This window comes from Mauremys reevesii, linkage group 8, assembly GCF_016161935.1.
Source record: "Mauremys reevesii isolate NIE-2019 linkage group 8, ASM1616193v1, whole genome shotgun sequence".
Taxonomy (NCBI): Eukaryota; Metazoa; Chordata; order Testudines; family Geoemydidae; genus Mauremys; species Mauremys reevesii.
Window position 1 is genome coordinate 38,713,031 of NC_052630.1, and position 17,760 is coordinate 38,730,790.

At 50.2% G+C, this 17,760-nt stretch overlaps 1 protein-coding gene across 1 annotated transcript; it reads right to left on the bottom strand.

The window, feature by feature from the left end:
* Nucleotides 1–9,767: 9,767 nt before the first annotated feature.
* On the bottom strand, nt 9,768–10,304 carry LOC120370261 (cilia- and flagella-associated protein 20-like). The gene has a single exon (XM_039484660.1). The coding sequence runs from the start codon at nt 10,302–10,304 to the stop codon at nt 9,768–9,770; it is 537 nt and encodes a 178-aa protein (XP_039340594.1).
* Nucleotides 10,305–17,760: the final 7,456 nt, after the last annotated feature.

A 17,760-nucleotide genomic window follows, 5' to 3' on the forward strand; every position in this document is an offset into this window, starting at 1 on the left:
GTCATTGTGGTATAATGCCTTGTCTGGACACTCTTATTCTGGGCTGAGGGCCTTGCTCTTGTTGCTCTGAAAGTGGCTTAAGCTAAACCAGAAAAAAGGCCTTGTTATTCTGCTATCCAAGCGTCCACGCAGGGATTTATGCCACTCTAAACAGAGCATAGGATTATGCCAGTAAATTTCACTGTGTAGACAAGCCCTTAGTAATGCTGAGAAATGGATGTGAGCAGCTATTACGTGAGAGACCCACCTGGGATGCAGAACCAGACCAGCAGCGGGAACAGGGTTTAGGGCCTCTGGACATTTCCCCTTCATCCCCACCCCAAAGTAGGCCACACTCTAGCTCCAGGCTCTCCAGGGTGTGCTCGCTATTCACTCTCTACTGCATCCTGTTGGGCATAGTTGGGTTTTTCTCTTCTTTTTTTTTACTGTTTGTTTATTTAGGAAGTTTTAACAGGTTTACAGCTTCTTGCCATGTAAACATCAGAGCCAAAATAATAATCATTACAAGAGTGAGCTGTTGTTTAGAACCATTGTCCAGTAATACAGCAGTCATCAGGTATCTCTGTGGAACAGCTTGTTCCCATACTACAGACTGAGCATCTGTACGCTACCCACCATGTGTTGCTTCTGGTGATTGTACTAAATCGAGTGACATCTCTGAATACACATTTTTAACAAACCAGGCATGTTTATCAAATGTTAATAGTCAAAAAAAAAAAAAAAAACCAGACAGGTGTGCTGGGGTTTCTGCAGGTGACTGAATGTACTTTGTCTGAGCATTGAAAACATAAAAACCAAATATCTACAAATCTGTTTGTCTTCTGTCTGTTTTGCTGGGGATGTAATTGGTGTGTTCATTTTTCCATAACAACCACCTCCCTTATTTTTTGACCCATTCCCTTAGAGCTGGACTAGTTTTCTTTCCCAATGACAGGCTATCAGCTGCTGAGCAGCTACTAGCAGATGAGAGATTAAGGCTTCATTTCCTTTTGTGTCATTTCCACTAGGCACCCCCAGGAGGCTTGCCTGCCAAAGGAGCATTTGGTACTAAACACCCACCCATTTGTGATGTTTGCTGGACATGTCCACCATGTCCACCAAAAATCTCTTCTTTCACCACGACTCCAACACTTATCCCCATTCAGAGCTCTCTGTATTTTAACCTGACTGTGGTGAGTTGCTATTGAAACAGTATTGTAAGGAATTTTTCTTGTATCATGTTACAGACTGAAGCTGCTGCTATGTCTGGCCTAGGTTTTAATAACTGCAATTGTCTGTCCATCCTCCTCTCCCCGCAATCCCTCATTCTTTGTTCTCTTTTCCTCTCCCCTCCCGCTCTTGCTTTTCTTCACCATCTCAGTCCAGTCTCCTCAGCTCCTAGCCCTACCTCACTGTGTTTACAACTTACCTAAGAAGGGAGAGACCATGCACCATGCCCACTCCAGCATGTATCCAGCACTGGGTACATTCTCGAGCCTTGTCTGGCTCTTCATACAGACTTGCACCGAGATGTGAATTCAATTTACACATGTGAATTCAAAGCCATGTTCATAGGTGCTAGAACAAGGGGTGCTGAGGGAGCTGCTGCACCCCCTGGCTAGAAGTGGTTTCCATCATATGCAGGGTTTACAGTTTGGGTCAATGGCTCTCAGCACCGCCACTACACAGATTGTTCCAGCCCCCCAGCCACATTGTTAGTTCAGTGCAGGTTTGCATGTAGCCCAGCCCTGAGAGCTCAAGCCTGTTCTGAATCATATGAGCTGGCACATATGGTTACACCCAGGGGCGGCTCTAGAAATCGGGCTGCCCCAAGCAGCGCAGAGCGCTGCGCCGCCCTTCCCCGGTCCCGCGGCGGGTCCCCTCTTCCCGCGGCTCCGGTTGAGCTCCTGCCGGCATGCCTGCGGCAGGTCCACCGGAGCCCGGGACGAGCGGACCTGCCGCAGTCATGCCTGCGGGAGCTCAACCGGAGCCGCGGGAAGACGGGACCCGCCGCAGTCATGCCTGCGGCAGGTCCGCTCGTCCCGGGCTCCGGTGGACCTGCCGCAGGCATGCCGGCGGGAGCTCCACCGGAGCCAAATGCCGCCCCCCCGGGAAACAGCCGCCCCAAGCGCCTGCTTGGCGCGCTGGTGTCTAGAGCCGCCCCTGGTTACACCTTAGTGCCAACAGGACAGGCTGGTCAAGGTGAACCCAACCAGGGAGGCCAGGCTACAACTTGGCCTGCTCACATCTTCAAACCCACTTGCCCTGTCTGCACTAGGGTGTTACATTGTGTTAATGAAAATGCAGTGCCAGTGGGCTGGGCCTCTGTCCATAATTCAGACTAGGCCATGACAATAGCAACCCAAACCTTGCTTGCCTTTAGGGATTTTAACAAGAAGCCTGACCAAGGTCAGTAAAGTCACTGAGCTTTACTCTAACAGGGAGTTTTCTGGCAAGTCTAAGGAAGTGTAGCCACAATCAGACAAGCCGGTCTGGGAAAGATGGTACCTGAGCTAAGGCGTTAGGCCTTTGAAAGGTGGTCTCTCCTCAGCAGGCTGGCTTCGGCAGAGAATGGCTTATCTGGATCCTGTGGTGTGATAAGGAGCTGGATAAATCTGGTTTGGAAGCAGGGTTCGTGCTGCTGAAATGGGGCTGGGTTGCTAAGGATATTGAGGGAGGGAAGTGACTTGCCCAAGGTCCCATGTTATGGCACAGGCAGGACTAGAATCCAGATCTCCCAACACCCAGCCCTGGACTTTGCCCCAGGACCACCCTCCTCACCAAATGAGTGGCTGTATTCTGCTCAAGCTGATGTTCAGGTGGTGTGATGGTGCAGCTCCCTGTAGAGCACTGACTCAGCCTGCAGGTGACAGGCAGGGGTAATCAGGTGAGTTCCCACGTCTGAAAGGAGAGGTCGTCCCTCCTGGCCAGGCACAAGTGAGCAAAGTGCTCTTGGCCTCTGCTGCTACCTGGAGAGCCACAAGCTGCTGTGTATCCAGCAAGGCCCCCAGTTGATGGATCTGAGTCAAACCCTCAGATCCATCAGATAATGGAGGGAGCCAATATCTACTCAACCAGCCCCTCCAATTCATCCCCTAACCTGCCAGCAAAACCTCTGCCATCTCTGGCCTGTTCTTCTCCTGCAGGACTGAATGGGCCCTCATTTATCATAGATCATTAGGGTTGGAAGGGATCTTAGGAGATCATCTAGTCCAACCCCCTGCTCAAAGAAGTATCAATCCCAAAATGGCCCCCTCAAGGATTGAACTCAAACCCCCGGGTTTAGCAAGCCAATGCTCAAACCACTGAGCTATCCCACCCCATATTTATCACTAACCTTTCAGGCCAGCCCCCAGATTGCCACTTAAGACCACAAGTTAGCTTCATTGGCCTAACACTTCCTTCCCCCCACTTATGGGTGGGGGAGGTAACACAAGCCTCCCTCCAGTGCCGGCTTGAATATCTGCTCCTGGGGTGAAGCTTCGGTTGGCATTTCCTGCTCTGTGAGCATAATGCAAATATCTTGGTCCCTGTGCTGGGCTGACCAAAGGCCTGTTTGCACCAGCAGCACTCACAGGGCTAAGCACACACTGCTGGACTCTCCCACCACAGAGCTTCCCTGCTGCCCATTTATAGCCACCCATGCTCTAGGGCGTCAGGCAAGGGACTGGGCTCACTGGAGTTCCCCCCTCCAGCCTAGAACCTCTCATCTTCTAGGGAGTCCTGGTTGCTAGACTGTAGGTCCCTGGAACCTGCAGGGGTGGCCTGGCTGACCAGGGCAGGATTGGAAGCCCATGACTGTCCCAGCAGCACGGGGTTCACTTGCCCCATCGCAGCCCCCTGGATCTGAATGCACACTCCTGATGGATGCGTGTGGTCATGCTAAGTGTGCTCTAAGAGACTCCACAGCTGCTCCCAGCTCCAGTGTCAGTGGGTCCAACAGCAGCTTCCCCCTTGTCTGCCCTTCACTTGGATGGTTTTCTGCCCCAGGCTCTCCTGAGGCCTTAGCTTCTGACCTGTGCTCTGCCCTGCAGCATCACATGTCATAGAAGGACCCATGCTAATACAAGAACAAGCAGGGAGAACTAGAAGTCCTGACACAGTCAAGGAATTATGATGTAATTGGAATAACAGAGACTTGGTGGGATAACTCACATGATTGGAGTACTGTCATGGATGGATATAAACTGTTCAGGAAGGACAGGCAGGGCAGAAAAGGTGGGGGAGTTGCGTTGTACGTGAGAGAGCAGTATGACTGCTCAGAGCTCCAGTATGAAACTGCAGAAAAACCGGAGAGTCTCTGGATTAAATTTAGAAGTATGAACAACAAGGGTGATGTCGTGGTGGGAGTCTGCTACAGACCACCAGACCAGGGGGATGAGGTGGACGAGGCTTTCTTCCAGCAACTAACAGAAGTTGCTAGATCACAGGCCCTGGTTCTCATGAGGGACTTCAATCACCCTGATATCTGCTGGGAGAGCAATACAGCAGTGCACAGACAATCCAGGAAGTTTCTGGAAAGTGTAGGGGACAATTTCCTGGTGCAAGTGCTGGAGGAACCAACTAGGGGAAAAATTCTTCTTGACCTGCTGCTCACAAAAAGGGAAGAAATAGTAGAGGAAGCAATAATGGATGGGAACCTGGGAGGCAGTGACCATGAGATGGTCGAGTTCAGGATCCTTACACAAGGAAGAAAGGAGAGCAGTAGAACAGAGACCCTGGACTTCAGAAAAGCAGACTTCGACTCCCTCAGGGAACTGATGGGCAAGGTCCCCTGGGAGAATAACATGACGGGGAAAGGAGTCGAGGAAAGCTGGCTGTATTTTAAAGAAACCTTATTGAGGTTGCAGGAACAAACCATCCCGATGTGTAGGAAGAAAAGTAAATATGGCAGGTGACCAGCTTGGCTCAACAGTGAAATCCTTGCTCGTCTTAAACACAAAAAAACAGCTTACAAGAAGTGGAAGATTGGACAAATAACCAGGGAGGAGTATAAAAGTATTGCTCAGGCATGCAGGAGTGAAATTAGGAAGGCCAAATCACACTTGGAGTTGCAGCTAGCCGGAGATGTTAGGAGTAACAAGAAGGGTTTCTTCAGGTATGTTAGCAACAAGAAGAAAGTCAAGGAAAGTGTGGGCCCCTTGCTGAATGAGGGAGGGAACCTAGTGACAGAGGATGTGGAGAAAGCTAGTGTACTCAATGCTTTTTTTGCCTCTGTCTTCACAGACAAGGTCAGCTCCCAGACAGCTGCACTCTGCAGCACAGTATGGGGAGGAGGTGACCAGCTCTCTGTGGGGAAAGAAGTAGTTCGGGACTATTTAGAAAAGCTGGACGAGCACAAGTCCATGGGGCCGGATGCACTGCATCCGAGGGTGCTAAAGGAGTTGGCCGGTGAGATTGCAGAGCCATTGGCCATTATCTTTGAAAAATCATGGCGATCGGGGGAGGTCCCGGATGACTGGAAAAAAGCTAATGTAGTGCCCATCTTTAAAAAAGGGAAGAAGGAAGATCCAGGGAACTACAGGCCAGTCAGTCTCACCTCAGTCCCTGGAAAAATCATGGAACAGGTCCTCAAGGAATCAATTCTGAACCACTTAAAGGAGGGGAAAGTGATCAGGAACAGTCAGCACGGATTCACCAAGGGCAAGTCATGCCTGACTAACTTAATTGCCTTCTATGATGAGATAACCGGCTCTGTGGATGAGGGGAAAGCAGTGGATGTGCTCTTTCTGGACTTTAGCAAAGTTTTTGATACAGTCTCCCACAGTATTCTTGCCAGCAAGTTAAAGAAGTCTGGGCTGGATGAATGGACGGTAAGGTGGATAGAAAACTGGCTAGATGGTCGGGCTCAACGGGTAGTGATCAATGGTTCCATGTCTAGTTGGCAGCCGGTATCAAGTGGAGTGCCCCAAGGGTCGGTGCTGGGGCCGGTTTTATTCAATATCTTCATTAACGATCTGGAGGATGGTGTGGACTGCACCCTTAGCAAGTTTGCAGATGGCACTAAACTGGGAGGAGTGGTTGATACGCTGGAGGGTAGGGATAGGATACAGAGGGACCTAGACAAATTAGAGGATTGGGCCAAAAGAAATATGATGAGGTTCAACAAGGACAAGTGCAGAGTCCTGCATTTAGGACGGAAGAATCCCATGCACTGCTATAGACTAGGGACCGAATGGCTGGGCAGCAGTTCTGCAGAAAGGGACCTAGGGGTTATGGTGGACGAAAAGCTGAATATGAGTCAACAGTGTGCCCTTGTTGCCAACAAGGCTAATGGCATTTTGGGTTGTATAAGTAGGGGCATTTCCAGCAGATCGAGGGATGTGATCATTCCCCTCTATTCAGCACTGGTGAGGCCTCATTTGGAGTACTGTGTCCAGTTTTGGGCCCCACACTACAAGGAGGATGTGGAAAAATTGGAGAAAGTCCAGCGGAGGGCAACAAAAATGATTAGGGGGCTGGAGCACATGACTTATGAGGAGAGGCTGAGGGAACTGGGATTGTTTAGTCTGCAGAAGAGAAGAATGAGGGGGGATTTGATAGCTGCTTTCAACTACCTGAAAGGGGGTTCCAAAGAGGATGGATCTAGACTGTTCTCAGTGGTAGAAGATGACAGAACAAGGAGTAATGGTCTCAAGTTGCAGAGGGGGAGGTTTAGGTTGGACATTAGGAAAAACTTTTTCACTAGTAGGGTGGTGAAGAACTGGAATGGGTTACCTAGGGAGGTAGTGGAATCTCCTTCCTTAGAGGTTTTTAAGGTCAGGCTTGACAAAGCCCTGGCTGGGATGATTTAGTTGGGTTTGGTCCTGCTTTGAGCAGGGGGTTGGACTAGATGACCTCCTGAGGTCCCTTCCAACCCTGAGATTCTATGATTCTATGATTCTATGAAGTCCTGGCACTAGCATAAGCTGGGGGCTGTTTCTCTGGCCCTGACCTTTTTACCTGACAGGCTCCGGGAAGCTGGGCCACGCCCCACCCTTGAACAGCTCTGTTCTCCCATGTGCCATGTCCTGGCAGGTGTGTCCGGCAGCATTCACTGGGGGATGGAAGTGAAGGGAGCGATTTATCCACAGGGGGCAGAATGAGGACAGGTTCCCCAGCCTGTCACTGGCTTCCAAGCACCACTGGGTGCTAAAGCCAGCTCCACAAAGGCCAGTGCCCAAAGGGGAAGCAGCAGAGCAGGAGCCCTTGTCTCTCAGGGACAATCTGCACTAACAAAAGCACTGACTCATCCTCCAAGCAAGCCCAGCCCCACACCGAGGCTGCTGTAAGGAGGGAGGTGTCATGCAGCCAGTGCCTGAGAACGCTACCATGCAAAGCGAGCTCCAGGCACAAACAGGGTCCAAAATCTTAGCATCCCCCTTCCCCCTGCTTGAACCCAAGCTCCCACCAGATGCCCTGAGCCAGGGGAAGGTCTCATCTGAGAGTCTGCTGCTTTGAAATGCAGAAAGCAGAGGAACAAAGGCTTGTTCTGGGAAGAGCTCCCAAGAGCAGAGCTTGGCCGACTGGCCAGGCCTCTCTCATGCTGCCCACATTAGCGGCCTGCTTGGGATCTGTGTATTAGCCGTGAATTAATGTCCTGCAGAGTCTGGGAACCTGGATCAGGCGGGGATTAAAGAGGCATTACCCCTTTGTTAAAGCTGATGTTTTGGGGATAATCTGGAAGCTTTAGCTAATACATTATTACAGAAACTTCTTCAATCACAGTGGCAGACAGTAAGCAGATTTGGATATTACTGTCTAACCATGTTCAGGGCTGCTGCTCCCGGGGGAGTGGGTTTGCATCATGGCAAACACATGCCTGAACTCCTCAGGCACTCTGGAGGAGCAGCAGGGGGGCAGCAGGAAACCGGGAAAACTCAGCCCCACCCAGGGAATAGGCTCCTACCCCGCTGGGAAAGGGCCCCAGGTAGGGTGACCATATGTCCCATTTTGGCAGGGACAGACCCTTTTTAAAGCCCTATCCCGGCCCTCCTGACTTTTTTTGGCAAAAGTGAGCATTTGTCCTGTTTGCTTTTGCTGACTTGATCAGCTGGCAAGAGCAAACAGGACAAATGCCCAGTTTTGTTTAAAAAAAAGTGGGTTACGGAAGAACGTGCAGGGTAGGGGGAGCGAGTGTCAATGCCAGCCCTGCACAGTGGGGGAGGCAGGGCTCAGGCGAGCAGCAACGCCAGCCCCATGTGGGGTGCGCAGGGGTGGGGGGGGGGCTTGGGAGTGCAGCTTGGCTAGCCCTGTGTGAAGGGGGCCTCAGGAGAGTGGCTTTGGCCAGTCCCAGGGGGTGCATGGGTGGGCTCAGGCGAGCGACTTGGGCCAGCTCCACGTGAAGGAGGCAGCCTCAAGTTAGCCCCACCCTGTGTATCATTTTCCCTTAGGGAAATATGGTCACTCTAGCCCCAGGGAGTGCCATGCAAAAAAATTGGCCTGGTCTCACCCACCAGAGGCAGCAGCTGCCAGGGAGACCTCTGAAGAGTGCCTATACACAAGTGCAAGAAGCCTGGGAAACAAACAGGGAGAACTGGAAGGCCTGGCATAGGCAAGGAACTATGATGTGATTGGAATAACAGAGACTTGGTGGGATAACTGACATGACTGGAGTATTGTTATGGATGGATATAAACTGTTCAGGAAGGACAGGCGGGGCAAAAAAGGTTGGGGAGTTGAACTGTATGTAAGAGAGCAGTATGACTGCAGTAAAACCTGAGAGTCTCTGGATTAAATTTAGAAGTGTGAGCAACAAGGGTGATGTCATGGTGGGAGTCTGCTACAGACCACCAGACCAGGGGAATGAGGTGGACAAGGCTTTCTTCCAGCAACTAACAGAAGTTACTAGGTCACAGGCCCTGGTTCTCATGAGGGACTTCAATCACCCCGATATCTGCTGGGAGAGCAATACAGCAGTGCACAGACAATCCAGGAAGTTTTTTGGAAAGTGTAGGGGACAATTTCTTGGTGCAAGTGCTGGAGGAACCAACTAGGGGCAGAGCTCTTCTTGACCTGCTGCTCACAAACAGGGAAGAATTAGTAGGGGAAGCAGAAGTGGATGGGAACCTGGGAGGCAGTGACCATGAGATGGTCCAGTTCAGGATCCTGACACAAAGAAGTAAGGAGAGCAGCAGAATATGGACCCTGGACTTCAGAAAAACAGACCTTGACTCCCTCGGGAACTGTTGGGCAGGATCCCCTGGGAGAAAACATGAGGGGGTAAGGAATCCAGGAGAGCTGGCTGTATTTTAAAGAATCCTTACTGAGGTTGCAGGAACAAACTATCCCGATGTGTAGAAAGAATAGTAAATATGGCAGGCGACCAGCTTGGCTTAACAGTGAAATCCTTGCTGATCTTAAACGCAAAAAAGAAGCTTACAAGAAGTGGAAGATTGGACAAATGACCAGGGAGGAGTATTAAAATATTGCTCAGACATGCAGGAGTGAAATCAGGAAGGCCAAATCACACTTGGAGTTGCAGCTAGCAAGAGATGTTAGGAGTAACAAGAAGGGTTTCTTCAGGTATGTTAGCAACAAGAAGAAAGTCAAGGAAAGTGTGGGCCCCTCACTGAATGAGGAAGGCAACTTAGTGACAGAGGATGTGGAAAAAGCTAATGGACTCAATGGTGGGTTTTTTTGTTTTTTTTTAAGGAACAGCCAGATAAATACTCTGATTCTGTGCTACCTATGGATGTACAATGCAATTCCAGTATTATTACATGGTTAGTTGTGTCCTGCCCAGGAAAGGGATACCAAATTATTCAATAGTTACCCTATGCAGAGTGAATTTAGCTAATTGTGTTTCATTAGGACATTCTCCTCCACCTGCCTTCATGTTCATACCAAGCCATGGCGCGTTCCTCGTGTTTCTTTCCAATGCAGTTTATTGCTGGACCCTCAGGGTTCGTGCCATAGGTGCGGCGTGTGAAATTGGACAGGTTGAACTGAATTTGGTTCCAGCCGTCATCCAGCCGCATGGGCATGGTGCAGATGAAGGGCTTCACCCGGGTTGTGCTCTGGTAGTTACTTGCCCGGAAGCGCCTGCGCACGTTCTTATCATCCAACACCTGCACTTCAAAGGTGAAGTATTTCTTTAGGTTCTTAATGATCATCACCAGGAAGGGCAGTTTGATGCCCAGTGTCTTCTTTGGGTGAGCAGGGCAGGTGATGTACGTGGTACTGATGTTTGTTCCTTCAAACTCCAGCACCAGTGACTGGATATCGTTATCGGTGATTCTTTTGATATGGCCAATCCACACCTTCTTGTCCCAGATCTGCAGGGGCTTGCTGCTGATGCTGTACAGCATGGAGAGGAAGCTGCTCTGGAACGTGTTCTTGAACATGCCGCCACCGGGGGAGGGGGAAGGGTCTCCCAGCCAGCCCGGCTCCCTCCGCTCCTCGCTGCCACCGCCGAGCCCAGACCACCCACTTGCCGCGCAGAGGGCAGGTGGCCTGGGCTCGGCAGCAGCAGCGACGAGCGGAGGGAGCCGGGCCTAACCTAATTGCCTTCTATGATGAGATAACCGGCTCTGTGGATGAGGGGAAAGCAGTGGATGTGTTATTCCTTGACTTTAGCAAAGCTTTTGATACGGTCTCCCACAGTATTCTTGCTGGCAAGTTAAAGAAGTATGGGCTGCATGAATGAACTATAAGGTGGATAGAAAGCTGGCTAGATGGTCGGGCTCAACGGCTAGTGATCAATGGCTCCATGTCTAGCTGGCAGCCGGTATCAAGCAGAGTGCCCCAAGGGTCGGTCCTGGGGCTGGTTTTGTTCAATATCTTCATTAATGATCTGGAGGATGGTGTGGACTGCACCCTCAGCAACTTTGCAGATGACACTAAACTGGGAGGAGTGATAGATATGCTGGAGGGTAGGGATAGGATACAGAGTGACCTAGACAAATTAGAGGATTGGGCCAAAAGAAATCTGATCAGGTTCAACAATTGCAGAGTCCTGCACTTAGGACAGAAGAATCCCATGCACTGCTACAGACTAGGAACCGAATGGCTAGGCAGCAGTTCTGCAGAAAAGGACCTAGGGGTTATAGTGGACAAGAAGCTGGATATGAGTCAACAGTGTGCCCTTGTTGCCAAGAAGGCTAACGGCATTTTGGTTTGTATAAGTAGGGGCATTGCCAGCAGATTGAGAGACGTGATCATTCCCCTCTATTCAACATTGGTGAGGCCTCATCTGGAGTACTGTGTCCAGTTTTGGGCCCCACACTACAAGAAGGATGTGGAAAAATTGGAAAGAGTACAGCAGAGGACAACAAAAATGATTAGGGGGCTGGAGCACATGACTTATGAGGAGAGGCTGAGGGAACTGGGATTGTTTAGTCTGCAGAAGAGAAGAATGAGAGGGGATTTGATAGCTGCTTTCGACTACCTGAAAGGGGGTTCCAAAAAAGATGGATCTAGGCTGTTCTCAGTGGTACCTGATGACAGAACAAGGAGTAATGGTCTCAAGTTGCAGTGGCGGAGGTTTAAGTTGGATATTAGGAAAAACTTTTTCTCTAGGTGGGTGGTGAAGCACTGGAATGGGCTACCTAGGGAGGTGGTGGAATCTCCTTCCTTAGAGGTTTTTAAGGTCAGGCTTGACAAAGACCTGTTTGGGATGATTTAGTTGGGGATTGGTCCTGCTTTGAGCAGTGAGTGGACTAGATGACCTCCTCAGGTCCCTTCCAACCCTGATATTGTATGATTCTATGATTCAGCTAAACTGTCATTTCAGTCAAATGGGTGCAGCTGTCGTGAGTACACAGGCTCTTACTGATAGTGAGCATAACGTAATGCCACTGGGGCCGGAATCACGCTAAACTCTAGCACAGGGACTAGAAACTTTACAAGGGGAAATTTAAAAAAATGAAGGCCCTTGTCAAAGTGACCATAAAGTCAAAATGTGAGATCATTGAAATCCTTGGACTCAAGATAGAAGGCACTTAAGTAATCGCAACGGAGTCCCAGAAGGCAATTAAAAACCAGTATGCTTAAATTGCCAGGAGTGATACAATTTTTGAGCCAAACAGGGGTCCTGCTGTACATGGAAACTCAGTGAAGCCAACAGAAAGAGGCATAAACGATGGCAGGAAAATGTAATATGGAAAGTCGAAGGCTCACAGGGACTGGAAGAACGAACAGACAAAGACAGAAAACAAAAACGCAAGACAGTGTTTCAGTATATCAGAAACAGGAAACCCACTGGGTCTGCTAGACCACCTGGAGAAAAGGCACAATTAAGGGGGATAAGGACATTCCAGAGAAGCTAAATGAATACTTTGTATCAGTCTTTACCATAAAAGATGCTGGGGAGGAACCAACACCAGACCTGCTCTCGTGGGTAGTAAGAGATTGAGTTCAGTGACTGAGGTTTCAAAAGAGGAGGTGCTGGAACAAACATAAATAAAGAGCAACAAATCCCTCAGCCCAGACGGCACAGCCAAGAGTTCAGAAGGAACTTTTGAATGAAGTACCAGGGCTGCTAGCAGTAATGTCTCATCTCTCATCAAAATCAGCTACTGTAGTGGAGGGCAGCAAATGTTGTGCCTCTATTTTTAAGGGGCCCTAGGATGACCCAGGAATTACAGACTGTGACATTCACCTTGGTGTTATCTGGACCAGTGAGCTGCTAGGCCTCTCCAATCCTTGACTCTGGGAGCCAGCCTTACCCTGCTCTGCTGTGAGAACCCCCTCTTCTGGGTTGTCCACGCACAGCCTTTGGCATGTAAGCTGCTCCCAGCTACTTGCAAGCAAATGACACTAGCCAATATCTCCGGTCCCAGACACAAGCCTAGGAACTTCCGTCTTGCAGTGTCGAGTTATGCCCACTAGACGCTGCAAGCTTATATGAGTTCATCAATTTAACAAAGAAATTGATATGTAGACTTGTTATCCCAAGGAGAGCCTCTGACACACTTCAAACCAAACGCACTGCTTCAGATAGAATAAACAAACAAATTTATTAACTATAAAGATAGATTTTAAGTGAATATAAGTCAAAGCATAACAAGTCAGAGTGGTTAGCAAAATAAAATAAAATATAAGCACACAGTCTAAACTCTCAACCATATTAGATTGGGCAGCAACTAGATTAAGCAGTTTTTCTCACCCCACTGGATATTGCAGTCCTTAATATACAGGCTTGTTCTTAAACCTGGGCCAATCTCCTGTGCTGGAGTCTTGTCTTCTTCTTACTGTCTTGGTTTGCTTGCAGCATAGGTGGAGCAGGAGAAGGGCTCTGTATGTGTCCACTCTGTTTGTTTTATAACCTCAGTCCATGTGCTTTTGGAGCACAAGTCCAGACATGTCTGGGGGACATTGCTGAGTCTCTCCAAGCAAGGTTGAGCAATTTCCCTGGTGTGGCCTCGTGCAGGTGAGTCATTGCATTGTAGCTCCCTTGCTGGACAATGGTGTTGATGGGTTGATTGACACCCTGCCCGGGCATTGGTTACTTTCCTTGTTGTTGCCTTTGGGGAGCTAATACTTGGCTGATTCCCCCAACTTACAGCATGTTCTAGTGACAACTATACTACACAATTCTCATAACGTCATATGCATTAATGATACACATATATCAATGGTTCTCAAACCTCTTTACTGGTGACCCCTTTCACATAGCAAGTCTCTGAATGCGACTCCTCTTATAAATTAAAAACACTTTTAAATATATTTAACACCATTATAAATGCTGGAGGCAAAGCAGGGTTGGGGCGGAGGCTGACAGCTCGCGACCCCCCCCCCATGTAATAACCGAGCAACCCCCTGAGGGTCCCGATCCCCCAGTTTGAGAACCCCTGACATATATGGATAGAGAAATGACTTTCAGCAGATCCTAACCTTTCCCCTGATACCTTACAAGGCATGCTTTATATGTGAGATCATGATTATATGAAAATGAAGAATATGGGGGTTACAATGTGCTCCCCCAAGGTACAGAATGTCACACAGACCAATAAGCTTTGCTTCAATACAAGATAATTGGTTGAAACAATACTTAGGGCCATATGATAAAACACCTAGAGGGATGTAATTATTGGGCTACTCAGGGCAGGAGTATCCCAAACCCCTAGACTCTAGAGTGCCAGTAGCGTGCCAGGAGTACCACCACTCTCCACATTGCAGGGGCTATAGCTGTGGTGGGTCCCAGTAACCACTCAGGCACATGGCTCAGGGAAAGGGTATTTTCCTAGGCGTGGACGGAAAGGACAGGGTACAGACACCTCTAGGTACAAAGGCCTAAACAGTTACATTTCGAAGTCAGCAGCAGCAGTTCCTGGTTGGACAGCTAGGGCTGTCCAGTCCAGAGTCAGAGCCCTTCAGTGCTAGGTGTCTCTCCAGTCCAGGCTCTATTCAAGCCAGCAGGAGCTTGCAGGTTTCCAGGCCAGGCTCAGGGAATGTCTCTCACTGGCTCCCTGCCCAGCTACTGCTGCTCCCCACACAGATTTGCCCTCAGCTTGATGTCTGGCCATCACAGCCTGTTCCATATGAGGCTCACATTTGCAGGGAAATCTTTCTGCCCTCATGTGGCCGCTGCTTCACCAGGCCATTGGCCCTCCTCCTCGGTCAGGACCCTCCCCTCACCTGGCCAGGAGGAAAGGGCTGTGCAGTGGGGAGGGGGTGGGTGGGAGTTGCAGTCCCCTACTTAGCAGATCCATTGCAGGACATTATTATATGATAGGACAAAGCAGCTCAGTTTCTGCAACGCTTGCCTCTCTAGTCTCCTTTGCATATGTCAAGGAAATAGCAGATGGAGGAGAAGCGATGATGGATATAATTTATCGGAACTTTCTAAAAGCCTTTGACAATGTCCAATGCTATTAAGGAAACTAAGTAGCCATGGAGTGACAAATAAAGTATTGTCGTAACCCTTCTGCCAGGTGGGTAACAGCTGCGCCCAGGGCTGGGTTCAGTGTGTCTAGGGTCCTCCTTGAAAAATAGCTAAACCGGCTTGAGCCCAACCCAAGCTTTGGGGAAATGAAACTTCCTCCCTGGTGCCCCCTGCTCACCAGCATTCTGAGTTGTGCACAGACAAGGGGATCTTCATGAAGGGAACAGAGTCAGACATGGGAAAACACAGACTAGAGATGCAAATTAAGTGTAAAATAATCCCTCCTCCTGCTTCCAGTAACGTTGGCCTCAGTCTGTGTAACTCCTGGCCCTCCCGTTGCTGAGTGCCCCACAGGTGCTAGCCCCTTGGCTGCCCCTCCTCACCCATCTGTCAATCCCCACTCACAGCTGGGATCAGAAAGAGCAGCATCTAAGTGTTTCTGGGGCTCTGTCTCCCGTCCCGAGGCTACTGGTCCTGCCTGGAGGTGCCACCACCTGACTCAGCTGGTGATTCAGCTTGATTGAGGTGCTGGGTGCACGGGGCTTCACTGGATCCTCTCAGCTCTGCTGCTATCCTTTGGGCCATCTCTCTCTACAGAGCCTCTTGCAGCACGATCCTCAATCTGCACCATCTCTCACTGGGAAGTCCACACTGGAGGGGAGCCAAGAACCCTTACGACCTTGAGCAGAGTCCTGGCTGCTTAGAAATGAACTCTTTGCCTCTTTCCCCTTTGCACCTCTCTGGGAGCCCCCAAACCTATTTAGATTAGTCAAGTCCAGAGAAGGGCGTGAGAAACTTTGGAGAGAGCTGGGCAGGCTAGCCCAGTGCATAACATGAGGGCAGATGAAATTCAGTGTTGACAAATGCAAAGTAATGCAAACTGGAGGGAAAAAATGGAACCTTGCAGGGTTCTAATTAAGTGTAAATGCTCAGAGAAAAGACCTGGGCATCAGAGCTCAGTGAAGTCATCTGCTCGATGTGCACTGGTACTCAAAAACGTATACAAAATCTTGTCTGCATAAGGAATGGGATAGAAAATAATGTGGAGGGTATTATAATGCCTTCAGCTGACTTAGTGTTCAGTTCTCAGCCCCCATTTCAAAAAGCAGGACGTTGAAGTAGAGGGGTTGAGAGATGAGCAATGTAAATGATTGGCAGAATGGTGAGACTTTCATAGGAAAGGAGAGAGAAACATTGGGACTGCAGGCTGGAAACTTTGGTCTAATTCCAGTTGTTGGGTTTAGCCTGCGGGTGCTGGGTGGTGTGTTGGCCTGTGCCATACAGGAGGTCAGGCTAGGTGATCTGGGGGACTCCTCTGGTCTTAAACTCTATGACTGCTTATAGATTCCTAGATTCCAAAGCCAGGAGGGATCATTGTGATCATCTAGTCTGTCCCCTGTGTCACACAGGCCAAAGACCTACCCCAAATCATTCCTAAGGCAGATCTCTTAGAAAAACAGCCAATCTGCATTTAAAAATTCACTGTGTATTGGCTTGGGTCTGACACTGCCACTGGGTCGGAGAGTGGGCTCCAGAGCCATAAAGGAAGGCAATGAGAAATGGCAGCCTATCAAAATGGGGGCAGTTTGTAGTGGGAACTGCTGGGCTCTTTGTTAACATTTCATTAACATGCTCAAAGCTGGAGTAAATCGCACACCAGTGATGTTCAGAGACCCAAGCAGGGGTGGGAGCCGGGAGGAGAGTAGGCAGAGAGCTAGGGCCCAGCCAGCTCCGCAGAGAGCCTGGCCTGCATGCGGGATGGCTGTGGACCTGACGGGATTGAAAGCTGGTCTGGCAGCAAAAAGACCAAGGTGAGCTGGGGCTGCATGTACAGAGGGCTCAGATCACAGGAAGGAGGGGGATGGTCTGGGATGGTCCCCATGCATAGGGCCTTGCTGAGATGACAAGAACTCGGGCTGGATCTCAGGAAATGTCCTGACGGTGATGCTGTGCGGTCAAAGGGGTGGGAACCACATGGCCTAGGCCTGCATTGCAGAGTGCCCTGGGCTGGATGGTGCTGAGATCTCCGCTCTCCTCTGAACAGCCTTTCTTTGGGGCAGGACTACGAGTCCTTTTCTTGCCATAGCTTCTGATTGGATGAAAATGAAAGACCTGGGGAGCAGAAGCTGAAGTGCCCCCCCCGCCAGGCCTGCCCAGTGCAGGTCCCGGGGAATGAAGCTCAGTGCACAGGAGGGGTTGATGTGGGGAGAGGAGGGGTACAGCAGGGTGGAAGGCAAGACTGCTGTCCCTTCCCCTCCATCTTTGATATGGGGGCACATGCAAAAGCCACTCCTAGGAATGAGGATCTCTCTGAGTTCGGAACTGGCCAGCAGGGTCATGTGGCCCCGTACCACGTGGCTGAAGCGCACCAGGGCTCTGCCCCAGCTCTGCCCTGAAACAATGTGAACAGACAACAAATGTCCCAGGGATGGTGTGGGCAGATTCGGAGCAGCACTGCGCTTCATGCACCCCTGGGGCCACCATTGCTTTCACTCATCTCCACCCTCTGCCGCTTGGCTTGGTCCCCAAGCTGGGTGGAGGCAGACTGGGCATTGCTCAGAGGCACTGCAGGAAGCAGCGGAACTGAGCCTGGATGGGACATGGGAGGCAAGGGGGCGAGCAGGGGGTGAGTGGGGTTCTGTTGTCTGAGAGACCAACCCTGGCTGAGGCTATAAGATGTGCCACGTATATGTGGCAGCCATTTCAGCCCGGCCCCTTTAAACAGCCTGGCCTCAGGCTAGGGTTACAAACTTTCTAATCACACAAAACCAAACACCCTTGCCCTGCTCCCGCTCCTTTTCAAGGCCCTGCTCCTTCTCCAAGTCCCCACCCCGTTCATTCCATCCCGCCACCCTCCATCACTCACTCTCTCCCATCCTCACTCACTTTCACCAGGCTGGGGCAGGTGTTTGGGGTGCAAGAGGGTGGCTCAGGGCTGGGGGCAGAGTATTGGAGTGTGGGAGGGGGTGCGGGCT